A 15,818-nucleotide genomic window follows, 5' to 3' on the forward strand; every position below is an offset into this window, starting at 1 on the left:
GTTCACAGTGGTGAGGCCACCTCTGCCTGTGGAGCTGGCACGTCTGTTGGCAGAAATATTCCTTCTGAGCTCCTGTAACACCTGTTGTCTGTACAACGCACCTGGAGCTTACATTACTTTTGTGGTGGACAGATTCTACAGTGACCTCCCATGATCCTCCCCTCGTGCTGTTTATGCCTTTGCATGATCCCCTCTCTTTGAGTGTGAGCAGAACCTGTGACTTGCTTCTAATCAATGGAATATGACACAGGGGATGGGCTGTCCCTTCGCAGACTGTATTACACGGACGGGATGCCTCCTTGCTAACACGCTCACTCTTGAAACTCCCCTTGCTGGACTGATGACGTGGGTAGCCCTGAGGCCAGCAGGCAGCCTCTAGGAGCTGAGAGCAGCCTCCAGCCTTCAGCCAACAAGAAGCAGAGGCCCTCAGTCTTGCAGCTGCAAGAAAATTAATTCTGCCAACTGCCTAAGTGAACTTGGAAATGGATTTTTCCCCAGTCGAGCCTCAAGAGGAGAACCCAGTCCACCTGACATCTTGATTGCAGCCTTGTGAGACCCTAAGCAGAGAACCCAAATTTCTGACCCACAGAAACTGTGAGGCAATAGATGTCATAGAAACTATGATATAATAAATCTGTGTTGTTTTAAGACACTAAATTTGTGGTAATTTTTATGGAGCAATGAATAATACCTTTGTATATTAATTATTTGTGCATCACTTCTTTGGGTGAGTAAAGAGAGTACTCTGTCTTTGTGTCCCCAGGGTTTAGGACAGTGCCGGGCTCATAGTTGGTGTCCAGTGAAACTTATTAAATGGATGCGTGAATAAATTAATAGAACGTATAAGGGCCCTTCTTTTTTCTTTTTTTATAAATTTATTTATTTATTTATTTATGGTTACATTGGGTCTTCGTTGTTGCACGCGGGCTTTCTCTAGTTGTGTCAAGTGGGGGCTACTTTTCGTTGTGGTGCACGGGCTTCTCATCGCGGTGGCTTCTCTTGTTGCAGAGCACGGGCTCTAGGCACGCGGGCTTCAGTAGTTGTGGTTCTCAGGCTCTAGAGCGCAGGCTCAGTAGTTGTGGCGCATGGGCTTAGCTGCTCCGCAGCACGTGGGATCTTCCCTGACCCGGGCTGGAACCCGTGTGCCCTGCATTGGCAGGCAGATTCTTAACCACTGCGCCACCAGGGAAGTCCTAAGGGCCCTTCTTGATGCTCCATGATTAACAAAGGGGACCTTTAACTAGTATTACTGAGCCCTTGCAGAAATAGTCAATAGTATACTTGGCACTGAAGGATACAAAGAATAAAACATGGCTACAAGGAGATACTGCATTGTGGTGTAAAGAGTAAAAACTCACAAGTCAGACTTGAGTTCAATCCCAGTCCTGACACCTAATACCTCTGTAACCCTGTACAAGTTACTTAGCCTCTCTGCACCTCAGTCCTACCCCCTCTAAAATGAGGATAATGGTACTCATGGCCTGGGATTGTTGTAAGAATTAAATGTTATTATATATGCCTGCTGCAGTGCCTAACACATTGGAAACATTTAAATGTGTTAATTCCATCTTCTTATTCTACGTCTCCAGCCAAAAGCTTATAATCTAGCTATGGAACCAGAATAAACACAGATGCAATAACAAGAGAGTGTGTGATGGGTTATTAAGTGTCTTAGTTGCTAAGGGCAGTGGGGATTCAGAGGAGAGACACGAGTGAGGCTGGCAAAGTCGGGGTTGGCTTCATGGGGGTGGAATTGGACAGGCAGGAGAGAAAGGTGGAGAGTATCCAGGTCAGGACAGCTCCACGGATGAAAGCGCGGAGGTGGGAAAAAGTCTCAGCACGTTTGTAGGAGTACGAAAAGACTGACCCAGTTAGTCTGGAATATTCGAGAATGGGGAAGACCAGAAGTCAAGCAGAGGGTTAGATGAGTGACACCGAAACATAGGCAGTCACCAAAGGGTTTTGAGTCAGGAGTGAAAGGAACAAGTGGTGTTTAAGGAAAACCAGTCTGGACTCTTGTTGCCAGATGGATTGGGGGCAGGAAGTCGGGGGGTTAAGGGAGGAGAAGGAGAAAGAGCCTAGTGTGGATGTTCAGAAGAAGAAGGATATAGTTACTAGGCAGGAAGCTGTATGTCTCAGAGAAACGTGAGACCCCGAATCTAAGAATAAGACATTAGCCGAGGAAAGAGCACCCCTGGGTGTGACAGCTAACAATTCCCGTGTCCTAGCTGTGGTTAACGTCAAACAGAGAATCTGTCCAGAAGCATCCTACCAGCACTGGGAGGACACTGACAAGCTCCAAGGGGCTGTCTCCACTGGAGAGTCAGTTACCCTGCAGGTGCCTGCCAGGCCCTCTGTCCTCTTCTGATGTGACTGCGGATGATTAGGCCGGGTGGGCATCTGACCAGCAGATTGTTGGCCAACGGCGCCTATAAGGTGGCCTGCCGAGAAAGGTCTTATCAAAGAGAGACAATGATAATTAGGTTCTCTAAGAAATTCAAAATGGATCTATGATGAAGGCATCATTGGTTGGCAGGAAGAGCAGCAACATAGGGGATCAGAGGCGCACACGTGACTGTGTCCTGGAGCAAGTGTCATTGACCACGTTGCCCAGTGGCCACAGGCTAGTCCAGTCTCTAAGCTGCCTTGGGCCTCAAGTCCCCTTCCCACCGTTCTTGGATGTACAGAGGCAGTATGACTTAATGGTCATGAGCACAGACTTGGGAGCCAAACCATCTGTCTAATGTCTAGTGTCTAATGTGTATTATCGCTGTGCTATTTACTAGCTGCTCATGTGCGACCAGTTACCCAACCTCCATACATCTCACTTCTCTGATGTATAAAACGGGGCTGTTAAAAAACAAAAACAGGGCTATTAATAATAATACCTACCTCATAGGGTTGTTGTGAGGATTAAATCAGTTAATATATAAAATAATATTTACTCCAGTGACTGGCCAGAGTGAACTCTCTATGTGTTGATTATTATTATTAGCATTTTTAAATCTCCAGTCCTTCCTTTGGGAACTACTTGTATCTCTCACCACTCTCACCACCCCACCAGAGCTTCCCACAAGGCTTGGCTAACAGTGGAAAAATCCCATTTTCCTTATTTGCATGTCCGATCTTATAAACTTTCTTAATATTTGAACTAACTTGAGTGAGTCTCCATTCCCTGTAGTAGAAGAAGCTGCTACAGTGTAAGTTGTGAAAAAGTCAGGTAAACTTGTAGATGTCCCAACAAGTGTGCACGTTTCCTTTGGAGTCTTGGAGAGGACGACTGGGAGCTTGGGGCTCTGGACTCCAGCACTTCCCTGGGGGAGGGAACCCCGAGTTCAGACTCTGTGACAAGCAGAGCATGGAGGCTCACGGAGCTGCCTTATCTTGAAGTCATCATGTTTTGGGATCTATCCACTTCCTCTGCGCTGAGTCCACAATCCAAACAAGTGAATTTCAAGTAAAATTACCCTGGGAGGGGAGCAAGTGCTGATAGACCAACGTGAATATTTTCACTCACTAGCGGTTTTACTTCTCAGTGTAAGAAATATAAATTTTTTTCCGGAATCCAAACCCCTCATGGGAAGTGTGGCCAGCAGTAAAATATTCACACCAAGGCACACATTTCTGAACAAGGCAGCACAGTAGTTAAGAACTCTTTTAAGTCCGACATGGATCAAAATCCTGGCTGCCTGATCTGGCTGAGGAAGTAACCCAAATTCACCTGACCTCAGCTTTTTAACTTTAAAATGTGAATAATAATAGGCCCTACCTGGTGGGGTTACCAAGATTAAATGACATAATACATGTAAAGTCCTCCAACAGGCCAGGATCTTCATACATATATACCCTAGAGGCTAATAGTCATTTAAAAAGACCCAGCTAAAACCTACGAAAAATCAACAGAAAAATACAATCTACTCTTTGTTGGAATCCCAAGTGTGGGGGCTTGGGGTATGTTTTAGCATTATTTAGGGACTTGTGTGTGTCTTTTTTTTAAATATACGTTTTATATGAAATACTGAACACTCCCAGGGAAAGCAATTGAACCTCCCTCCGATCCTTGGCTCCTGGTCTCCACGTCTTTTCTACCTGCTAAACTGAGGATGAACAACAGAATTTTTGGGGTGACCTCGAACCCTGGGCCTCAATACATTGTGCTCACCCCCTTAGAGGTTGCACCTGGATGGTTCGCTCCTCCCAGGGACCTCAGTGGGGAGATGATAGAACATTTTAGTTTACATCCAAGCAGATTCAACAGACATAGTATTAAAAAGATTGACAGTAAAGGGTATGTTTAAGCAGAATAAATGACACCTCCAATAAGAACTAGAAAATAAAATATGTTACGACAATTCTTTTTTTATGCATAGGATTTTAAATTCCTTGGGACGCGGGAAGTCATTTTACAAATTCTAGGCAGCCACGTGTTAGTGCTTGTTCCTGTCCCAGAATCACACCAGGCAGGCGGATTTCTGGAGTCACGGATAATCAGCTTCTTCACACCACCCGTGGCCACAGCTTCTGCCAATGCGGCCTGCTCCCCTGCGGCTCACCACCCAAATCCACACATCTTCTACAAATCCCTAATTCTCTCCCTTCTTCTGCCCCATCCCTCAGATGGCACTTCCTGCCCAGCCCTAGAGCAGTCCCAATGCTCTGGGCTAAAAATCACAGGTCATGCAGTTCACCCCCTGCCTCCACCTGGGATTCTTTACCCAGCACAGAGCTTACGATGGTGCTATTTCTGCTCCCACAGCTGAGCTATTTGAGACTCAGTCCTTTCCACCATCTCATTCCTTTCGTCTCACTTCTCAACCTCAGGTGGTGATCAGGAAGACGCTTTTCCCCAGGGGTTGAGTGTGGTCCTTGGGTTGTGGCTTATGGCGATACTTCCCCTGTGCCCCTCCCACCAAGGCCCTGCATTTTCATCTCAGCCAGAAGGAGGCACTGAGTGGTGTCAGGAGTGGGGGTGGCAGCACATCTGTTTGTGAGGACAGTGGAGGTGACCCAGTGTCCCAGGGGTCACAGATCATCCAGCTAGTTCTCTGCTGTCCCTTCTCCCTAAGAGGCTTATTCCCCTCTTTTCATCATGCACTGCACTCATCTTTTAGACTCATCCTTTCCAGAAAGCCATCTCCAGCTCACCTCCTGTTACCTCCAAGATGGGTTATGCCCCTCCTCTTGGCTTCCCTAGTATCCAGGTCAGACCCCTATCACAGTACCCATCACACTGTGCTGTCATTTCCTCCTTATGTCTCTGTCTCTTCTCTTGAGCTCCTTTAGATACAGGACAAATTTTTTTTTCTTTTTCTTTTCCTATCACCAGTGGCTACCATACTGCTTGGCTCATAATTAGCACACAATAAATATTTCTTAAGGACATGAGTAAATGAACTCTAATATTTTGGGGGGAGAAAACAAGATGAAGAGAGGTGAGATGCCTAGTTTAAGATCATATAATTAGTTGATTACAAGGCTGGATCTAGAACCCAAGTCTTCTGGCCCCAAATCCAGTATCCCTTCCTCTACACAGCTACTTCTGTGCCTGGTGGGGATGGTGGTGAGGAGGGCTGGCCGTGGTCTGAGTCCCATCCACTGGGCATTGAGCAAAGGGCTTGATCAGCAGACTGAAGGTCATCCCACCTGTCCCTTGCCAAAGTCCTGACTCTATCACATCATCTAAAGCAGTAACTACTGTTCTGAATCTTACAGGCGACCCAGCCAGGGTCAAGTCCTTGGGTCCTCTCTTTGGACCCTGTGCTTAGGGGAGGGTAGCTGCACCCTCTTGTGAGCTCAGGGAGAACTTGGACCCTCGTCCCCAGAGCCCAAAGAAGGGAAAGATCTTCTGGGTGAAGGAGGCAGTGAAGGTGTAGATGGGTTCCTGCGTGACGGCATTGGCAAAGGTCACCCAGCCCACCTCGTAGTCGACAGACACCCGCACCTGCTGGGGCTGCTCCTCCAGGGCCAGGCGGGTGGGGAAGGAGCCCAGGGCCGAGACGAAGCCCCAAGCCAGCCTCACCGCCCACACCCCCTCCTCTGGCCGCAGCCGAAGCTCCCCCTTCCGCCGGATGTCCTTACTGACCACACCCAGGGTGCAGCTGCCCCCGGGAGCCAAGTCCACACTCACCACCCATGTGTGTCTCCCCCCAGTGAAGCCACCATGGGCCAGGACACAGGTGGCCCGGTCAAAACGCTGGGGGCTGTCTGGTGACTTCTGCCATTTATAGGAGAAGCGAGCCTGCTGGTGGTCCTCAGACAAGAGGAGCTTCGGGTGGGAAGTCCAGGGGTCTAGAGAGATGTGAGCTGTGGGGAAAACCAAAAGGGCCACAGATGTCAGCAGACATGCCTTCAGGAAAGGCCTAAACACTCCCCTTGGCACCCGCATTAGCGTTACTACCAACAACGTATATAGTGCCTACAAAGACCTGCAGCATGGGTATCACCTGGGAACTTGTTAGTAACAGACTCTCAGGTTCCACCCCAAACCACCTGAGATGGAATCTGCATTTTAGCAAGATCCGCAACTGATTCCTGTGCTTGTTAATGCCTGCTTCAGAGGATGCGTTAGTTAGTTGGTTAGTACGTTAGTTCGGACATCCGGGCTCTCATCTGGTTCTGTGCCGTCCCCTGGAAAGCACTTCTGCTCCCTGCAAACTGGCTGACTCCCAAAGCTGTGCATGCCTGCTCTGATCTCCTCCTGCTGCTGACACATCACGTCCTCCGCCTCCTGTATCTCGGAGGGTGGAAACATTCTCCCCTCAGTCCAAACTTCATGATCACTCCCTGGGCACTTATGACTCATTTACACAGTCTTCACTCCCCCCAGGCTCTCTGACTCACCCACGGGTTATTCATTCTGCCTCGGTAATTCTAAAATCAGGCAGAGTCTGAGGATCACTTTTTAACAACAAAAACTTCTGCAGACCTGTGCATAGTGTTACTTTTAGTATCCATAAATTGGGACAAATTCATAAATCCAGATATGTCCGTGAGTTAGGAGTCCCTGCCAAGAGCTCTGTGACTTCCCAGGGTCTACGGCTGATAGACTGGGAACAGTGCCCTTGAGTGGGGTCCATTCTTCATTCCTTTCCCACCTACAGGCTGCACTCCTATCATCTATGAAATATAATAACACCTGAGAGAGAGTAGGGGGTCCTGACAATTCTAAGAATGTGATTCTAAACCCAGATCAGATTCCACTCATCCAGGAAGCCCTTCCCGATAGACCTTGTCCCATTCTGATTTAATCTTTCTATCCCATCATCACGTGCAGATCAGAACATGAGCTTCCTGCCAGGGATGTGGTATGTGTGTGTGCCTGTCCCTTCTTCATGGTTCTCCCGCAAGCATTACATGGGCAGTGACACATATCAGTGTCACGTGTGACGTTATGTGTATATGTACATTTATATATGTGATATATATGTATTTGACTATTACAGTGCCCAGTGTAGAACCCTGCAAACTTATCTGTCTTTTTCAAGATTAGATTCCTCACTCCCTCCCATCCTGACATAGGCTGCTTACCTGGCTCATAATCCAACTCAAAGCAGAGTTTTTCTGTAAAGAGGAAATAAAACAGGATGCGATTTCATTAGTCTTACCAAACCACAGAACATTTAATGATGAGGAAACTGAGGCCCCAAAAGGGAAGGGACAAAGAGAGGAATGGAAGCTGGAATCCTCTAGACCAGTGGTTCTGAACTTGAACTTGCATCAGAGTCCCCAGAACACTTGCTAAAACACACGTGTTTTTTGTTTTTTTTTTTGTTTTTTTTTTTGTTTTTTTAACATCTTTATGGAAGTATAATTGCCTTACAATGGTGTGTTAGCTTCTGCTTTATAACAAAGTGAATCAGTTATACATATACAATATGTTCCCATTTCTCTTCCCTCTTGCGTCTCCCTCCCTCCCTCCCTCCCCATCCCACCCCTCTAGGTGGTCACAAAGCACCGAGCTGATCTCCCTGTGCTATGAGGCTGCTTCCCACTAGTTATCTATTTTACATTTGGTACAGACACATGAAAGAATGCTCAACATCATTAATCATTAGAGAAATGCAAATCAAAACTACAATGAGATATCATCTCACACCAGTCAGAATGGCCATCATCAAAAAATCTAGAAACAATAAATGCTGGAGAGGGTGTGGAGGAAAGGGAACACTCTTGCACTGTTGGTGGGAATGTAAATTGATACAGCCACTATGGAGAACAGTATGGAGGTTCCTTAAAAAACTACAAATAGAACTACCATACGACCCAGCAATCCCAATACTGGGCATATACCCTGAGAAAACCATAGGTCAAAAAGAGTCATGTACCAAAATATTCATTGCAGCTCTATTTACAATAGCCAGGACATGGAAGCAAACTAAATGTCCATCGACAGATGAATGGATAAAGAAGATGTGGCACATATATACAATGGAATATTACTCAGCCATAAAAAGAAATGAAATGGAGGTATTTGTAATGAGGTGGATGGAGTTAGAGTCTGTCATACAGAGTGAAGTAAGTCAGAAAGAGAAAAACAAATACAGTATGCTAACACATATATACGGAATCTAAGGGGAAAAAAAAAAAAAAAAAGGCCATGAAGAACCTAGTGGCAAGACGGGAATAAAGACACAGACCTACTAGAGAATGGACTTGAGGATATGGGAGGGGGTGGGGTGAGATGTGACAGGGTAAGAGAGTGTCATGGACATATATACACACGTGTTTTTGATTCAGGTGGCCCGGGGTGGGGCTGAGATTCGCATTTCTGGCAAGTTACCAGGGGATGTTGATGCTGTCGGCTGGGGCCCCGCTTTGAGCCACACTGCCTAGCTCTGAGCGGGCAGCGAACATGTGTACCTTCAGTGCCTTGCACGGAGCCTAGGACACAGTAAATGCTCAAGAAACATCTACTTAATGAACAGATAAGTGGGTTAATTTATTTCTCGTTCTGCTTGGAAATAATTTGGGGGATAGTCAAAGGTCAGCCTTTGATTAGAGTAAGATTTCCTTCACTGCCAGGCCATTTACTTGTAGGAAGTGGACTTGGGGGAAAGCTCTTCTAAGGTGACATTTTTGTGGGTGGGTCATTTAGAACTTGGTGGCATCATTCGTGATGTCATGTAGGAAGAGGGGGAAGTGTTGGCGACGAACCACATTCCTGACTCTCATTTCAAACCCTCCACACCCTCTCCTACCACCACTCCCTATCCCGGAAAAGGAGGTCATGGTCCCCACAGGGGCAATGCAACTCTGAGGACCAAACTAACAGGGGCGGGGAAGCCAAGGAAAAGAGGAGGGAGGGAAGTCAGCTACCACAGGGCACAGAGAAATACGCTTGCTGGTTATTAATTAACAATGTTCATCATCAAAAACTTACCATGTATTACAAGTGTCCCTGTGGATTTTTAAAATTATTGACAATGACAGATTTTGTTAATCACTATCTTATATATCACTTCATGACAAGCGATTAGATCTATTTGTTTCATTATTTTTCAAACCAGTTACATTTTTTTCCCGGAAATCCTCACCTTTATTATCTCACTTCATTGTCACAGATAAGCAGATTTTATAAAGATCTGCAAATAAGGAGACCAAGGCACTGGGAGGGTGCAAGCCTTGTCAAAGGTCACACAAACGTCAGGCAGCGGGGCATGGAGGCCATTCCTAAACCCAGGCTTCACAGCCACCTGTGCTTCGTGGGGTCCTCTTACCCAGAAACATCTTCATCTCCTTCCGCAGCGGGAGGGCCTGCTGGGGGAAGTCCCGAATCCTCTGGCCCAGCTCAGGGGATACAGCCTCTGGTTTCCGACACCTTCTGGTTTCACATCTAGGGGCACAGAAATGGCGGGGTCTGGGAATTATCCTTCTTAATGATGCCTCCAGACCCAGCTGGTCGCCTTCTAATTGTCTTGGAGGTGCCAGTTCCCACAGACAGACATGATTCCTCTGGGATGGACCCACTCCCTCCCCGCACTGCCCCTCTTGGGCAGTGTCATGCAGGGATGTGTATCTACAGCTAGCTGTACATGGGAAGGCGTTTGAGTATGTGAAAGTTCACATGTGAGTTGTTATCCTTAATGTGAGAATGTATATTTGTGTGGTAATAACCAGGCATGTGGTGCGTGTATGTTTATGTATGTGGGAAAAGAGAAGAGAAAATCTTACCTTATTAGAGTGCTTCTGATATCCTAGGAGAAAGAGAGAGAAAGCAGGGATTCAGTTTCCATTTCTCCCTCCCACAAGAAAAGACAAAATACCATATTCTCAGCCCTAGATAGAAAAAGGACACCAGATCCATGGAGTCACAGCATTTTGGGGTTTACGAGGCTTCAGGGATCTTAGATCCCAACCCCTTTATTTTATAAGATCCAGACAGTGAAGTGACCTGCCCCTTAGAGGCAAAGGCAAGTCCCATGCCAAGGTCTCCAGCTGCTCAGTCCCCAGTGTGTCCGCCTAAATCATGCTGCCTTTCTGATGCCTAATTGGGACCCCAGTATCTCTCCTCCATTGCGAGGAAGAGAAACAGAACAAGAAGAACTTCCTGGCTGGTGGGTGGTGACACAGAGAATAGTTTGCCTCAGCAATAGCACCTGACATTTGTTTGCACAGTACTTGATGCTTTTCAGAGTGCTACTTTCACTTGCATTTCACTGTTGGATCCTCACAAATAAAGTATTTTTGAGATAAATAAACAAAGTATCTCCCCTTTTTGATGGATGGTAAGATGAAGAGACCAAGACCAGAGAGCAAAGCAACCAGGGAGCTCTTGGGGAAGCAAGGACTCTTAGAATTCAGAACTTCCGGTCCTGTGACCCATCTTCCACTTGGGATACAAGGATGTGTGAGTGAAGAAGAGATGGCTTAGACAGGTAAAGATGCAACAAATCATAGGTGAGCACAGGTGGACGGGGGCGGGGCTCAGATCTCACCATCAGGAGCTCCCTTGCCGACCTCTCCTTCTTCTCCTCCAGTTCTTCGATGAGGGTGCTAAACCGGGAGATTTCCCCAGTGACCAGGACATCAAACTCATCCCGATGCTTTAAGATGTCCCCATCCAGCCTCTCCAACTGGGCTAAGAGAATGCTCTGCTGTTCCTCCAGGAACTGGCTCAGATGTGCAAACTCAGAAATCACTTTTTGTTTCTTGGTGGCCACCTGAGTCTGAGGGGGCAGGAGGAGAGGGCAGGAAGTTATTCCTCCTCTTCCTCCACTTCCTTTTCCTTCTTTTTCCTTAATTCACTCCCGTCTCCCTCCAGATCCACATTCTCCAAGGTTTGGTGGTAAAGTCAGAGCCCCCCACTCCCCGGGTCCCCAGATAGACTTGGAACCGTGGCATAGTTTCCTTTACACCTGCCATGCCATTTCCAGGACGAGGTGTAGGGGAGGTAGTGAGGACACCCCACCTCCTGCCACTTACAAAGTGCACACAGTCTGCGGGGCACTAAGGCACATTACTGTCCTTGCAGCAATTCAGTGAGATAGTGAGGATTTTTAATCTCCACTTCACAGAAAAATAAACTGAGCATAGAGAGCTGCTTGAGGTCATAGAGCTAATTCATGTCAGGATTCAAACTCAGAATGGGGCTTCCGTGGTGGCGCAGTGGTTAAGAATCCACCTGCCAATGCAGGGGACAAGGGTTCAAGCCCTGTTCTGGGAAGATCCGTGCGCCACAAGTACTGAGCCTGCGCTCTAGAGCCCGTGAGCCACAACTAGTGAAGCCTGTGTGCCACAGCTACTGAAGCCCATGAGCCTAGAGCCCATGCTCTGCAACAATAGAAGCCAACGCAATGAGAAGCCCGCGCACCACAACGAAGAGTAGCCCCCGCTCGCCACAACTAGACGAAGACTGCACGCACAGCAACGAAGACCCAATGCAGCCAAAAATAAATAAATAAATAAATAAATAAATAATAAAACAAAAATGCAGAATGACTTCAGAGCCCTATATGTTATGTTGCCTTGGTTTCAGAAAGGCACTGGACCCTGAGGAAGGGAAGAGGACCAGGGAAGGGATGATGACTTACCAGGAGGACTTGTATCCTTCGATTTTCTCTTGACTGAATTCCTTGAATCTCCTCTCTCTCCTTTCTTAAACACTCAAGACACTTCTGTATTTGTTCCTGGGAAGAAGGAGCATAAAATATTTAAGATGGGGGGGAGGGATAAATTAGTAGTTTGAGATTAGCAGATACAAACTACTATATATAAAATAGATAAACAACAAGGACCTACTGTACAGAACAGGGAACTAAATTCAATATCTTGTAATAAAATATAATGGAAAAGAATCTGAAAAATATGAATCACTTTGCTGTACTCTAGAAACTAACACAACATTGTAAATCAACTATACTTCAATTAATTTTTAAAAAATATTTAAGACAGAAACAATGATTTGTTAAGAGGTGTCATCTCTGCCTCCAGGAATGGAATGACCCAAGGGAAGGAGTCGTTCTCTTAGCTGACAAAGCCTGGGCCTTTATGGTCCTTGACAGCTTACTCTCTTTGGGTCTTCTTCCTCTTGTTTTGTCCTCCAAGAATTTTGATTAGGGCTTTCCACTTTTATCTCTGTGCCATCATAAGCTATGACTCTGTGTTCTCACCTGAGCCTTCCTGTCTTCAGGCTAAACACCCTAATTTCTTTTGCCTTTAATGAATGGTATCTAGGATCTGTCCTGAGCTTGATATGCCCTTCTTTGAAATTATCCCAACTTTCTCACATATCCCAAACAGAACACATCCAAACAAGCTCTCTTATAAATGGAATCAACTTTCTGGGTATGATTCTGGAGGGAACAAGAAACTTGGATAATGCAAAAAATAACCAATGAATTGTTTTAAAAATTGCTTGCTCTAGGGGACTTCCCTGATGGTCCAGTGGTTAAGACTTCAAGCTTCCACTGCAGGGGGCACAGGTTCGATCCCTGGCTGGGGAACTAAGATCTTGCATGCTGCAAGGTGTGGCCAACCCCCCCCCCCAAAAAAACAAACAAACAACAACAACAACAGCAAAAATTGCTTGCTGTAGAATAAAGAACAGGTATACACACATAAATGTCCATATAAGCACATTGCAAAATATATTTAGAACTCTTAACAATACATGCTAATTAACTAATTGACACATATACATAGACTCTCACTTGTAATAAAACACAATGCATAAACAACTAAAACCAGCACACGCTCATTTAATGACAGATAAAATTATACACCATATATATTTACCCAACCTGCATATATGTAAACACTAATTTACCTACAAACACGAGCACTCAGTTACACATACACACTCAAGTAGTCAGATCCCCCCAAACACACTGCACACTCTGGTAAACATGCAGACGTCAATACACATACACCCTGTGCAATCATTTCCTCGAGTGCAAACCCAGACATCCTCAGACACACCTGACTGATCTATGGCTCAGACACACACGTTCATGTTTTGGTGACTCATTCATTCAACATGTATTTATTGAGCTACTATTATGTATTGGCCATAAGTAAACAACATAGGACATACTTAAAACACAAACACATGATCTTCCATGCCTGGGTCTATTGCCTGGGTAATCACAGAAGCAGGGAGATGGAATTAAGTTTCAGAGTGGCCCAAATAATCCACAACTCTGCTCTGATTCTTTCAGTCCAGTCCAATCCCAGACCCACCCTGGGAACCTCTCAGTTTCCCCTTTCCTACCCTGTAGGGCCCAGCCGCGTCCTCCAGGAAGCGCACAGTGTGGGCACGGTGCTCCCAGGCCTCCCGGCACACCACGCACAGCTGCATCTCATCATCCTCGCAGAAGAAGTAGACTTTCTCCCCGTGCTCGGGGCAGATGTCCTCCTCTTCTATGTCCAGCCGGGACACCAGCTTGAGACGCTCAATGTTCTCCACCACGCTGGCCAGCTGCCAATTGGGCCGGAAGCTCCCTGGGCGGAAAGGCTCCTTGCAGAGTGGGCAGGTTGGGGGCTCCTCGGGGTCCGGGCTGGGGATCTCAAGGTAGTGGGTGAGGCAGATGCGGCAGAAGTTGTGGCCACAGTCAATGGTGACCGGCTCCCTGAGGGTCCCTTGGCAGATGGGGCAGTTGACCTCATCTGCCAGGCTGGTCACAGAGGCAGCCGAGGCCATAGTGCTGCTGCACTTGTGGCCTCTTCAAGGTCACCCTCTCTGCTCAGCTTGGGGAGAAGGGCTGGGAGAACAATGAGGACACACACCTCACACTCACACACCTACATGTGCACATGGCCAGACACAGGGGCATCTTCCATACCCAGGGACACCCTCATGGTCACACACACATACGTGTGTGCACAGGGCAAGGTACCCACTTGCATCTCTGGCAGCCAGGGTTCTGCTGTCCCCCTCCCAAAGGAACAGACACACACCCTCCAACAGCAAAGACAGAGAAATAGCAGAGGAGGGGCAGAAGAAGCGGTCACAGCATTCTGGAGATGACCTCAGTTACTCTCCGGACTGGTGCCCATGACCTGGGGCTTGCTGCTCCTTCCCGTCCATCCAGAGACACCCGCAGTAGAAGGAAAGTGGTCGTATCTTAACCATCCACAGTTGGAAGAGACTGTTCTTCTTTTGGGAGCAGGAGGGAGACTGGGTCACAGAGCAGTGATGCCACCCCAGCCTCCCTGCAATATGACCGGCTGTCTCCAGGGAGATTGGAGGTATCAGCCAAGCCAGGGGAGTGTGGGGACCCAGATAAGGCGTTGTGCCCAGGGCAGGGGTGGTGAGACAGGGCACAAGCAACTTCACCAACCGGCCTGCCATAGGCTTCCAAAGGGGTTGGAATGTACTCTGTCTGGGGGAGGAGAAAGAAAAATAAAAACAGCCAGCATTTATTTACGATGGCCATATTCCTCACGCTAACATAAGCAATTTAAACATAACGATCTTATTTATTCCTCCTGTCTGCTCTGTAACGTTGGTGCTATTAAAATATTAGCTGGGCTCAGCCAGGTTACTTAGCTTGCTCAAGGCACACAGGTAGGGAGGTGGGAGGCCATAATTTACACTCAGATCTGTGAGTCTCAGAGCCGTGCTGTCCAACAGAAATACAATGTGAGCCACGTGTACAATTAAAAGATTCTCAGTAGCCATATTTTAAAAAGTAAAAAAGTGAAATTAACTAATATTTTATTTAGCCCCAAATAGTATCAACATGTGATCAGTAGAAAAAATTAGTCATGAGACATTTTACATCCTTTTTATTTGGTGTTAAGTCTTTAAGAAGGGGCATATTTTACACGTACGGGACCAGCCACATCTCAATGCTCAGCAGCCGCGTGCAGTTGGAGCCTCTTGTGCTGGACAGTGCAGCTCCAGGGGCTGCACTCTTTGGGGCAGAGGGAAGGTGATGTACAAAATAGTTGGAGTGGAAAGGGAGCGAAACACGGTGGGGTGCTGATCATCCAGTGGAAGAATGGAAGGAGATTTCCTTGGTTTTATCCACAGATGAAGGTGAGTGGATGAAGAACCATGGCTGTTTGATCATTGTCTTGGCTGGCAGTTCAGGAAGGGCATGGGCTGGAAGCCAGGAGACTTGGATTGACCCTAGCCTTGCAACTTTCTAGCTCTGTGACCTTGGGGAAGTCACTTTACCTTTCAGTTTACATTTCCTGTAATCATCACCTGCCCCCAAGCACTGTTTTCAGATTGGATGTAATAATATGAAAATACTAAGCCTTAGATAAATGTGGTTGAACCTGTTTATCTTTTTGATTAATTGAGTTTTCTAAATTATATCAACATTGTGTTATGCTTTCTTGCCTTCTCCCCGCTGCAGTTAAAAACTAAAATT

At 46.8% G+C, this 15,818-nt stretch overlaps 1 protein-coding gene across 1 annotated transcript; it reads right to left on the reverse strand.

Annotated features, from left to right (window-relative positions):
* Window positions 1–5,746: 5,746 nt before the first annotated feature.
* On the reverse strand, window positions 5,747–14,192 carry TRIM10 (tripartite motif containing 10). The gene is made up of 7 exons (XM_082415557.1): window positions 13,709–14,192; window positions 12,030–12,125; window positions 10,935–11,165; window positions 10,171–10,193; window positions 9,717–9,856; window positions 7,528–7,560; window positions 5,747–6,303 (listed from the first exon to the last, which is right to left on the reverse strand). The coding sequence occupies exons 1-7, from the start codon at window positions 14,135–14,137 to the stop codon at window positions 5,762–5,764; spliced, it is 1,494 nt and encodes a 497-aa protein (XP_082271683.1). The 5' UTR covers window positions 14,138–14,192; the 3' UTR covers window positions 5,747–5,761.
* Between the last annotated feature and the right edge of the window lie 1,626 nt (window positions 14,193–15,818).

Source organism: Balaenoptera physalus (assembly GCF_965194825.1).
Source record: "Balaenoptera physalus genome assembly, chromosome: 11".
Lineage (NCBI taxonomy): Eukaryota > Metazoa > Chordata > Mammalia > Artiodactyla > Balaenopteridae > Balaenoptera > Balaenoptera physalus.

Bases quoted from the DNA above. Each gene is read 5' to 3' on its own strand.
- TRIM10 (XM_082415557.1), bottom strand. From the start codon at position 14,137: ATGGCCTCGGCTGCCTCTGTGACCAGCCTGGCAGATGAGGTCAACTGC. The intron at 9,857-10,170 runs GTAAGATTTTCT...GATAATTCCCAG, and splicing joins ATCAGAAGCACTCTAATAAG to ACCCCGCCATTTCTGTGCCC. The intron at 7,561-9,716 runs GTAAGAGGACCC...TCCTCTTTACAG, and splicing joins GGAGATGAAGATGTTTCTGG to AAAAACTCTGCTTTGAGTTG.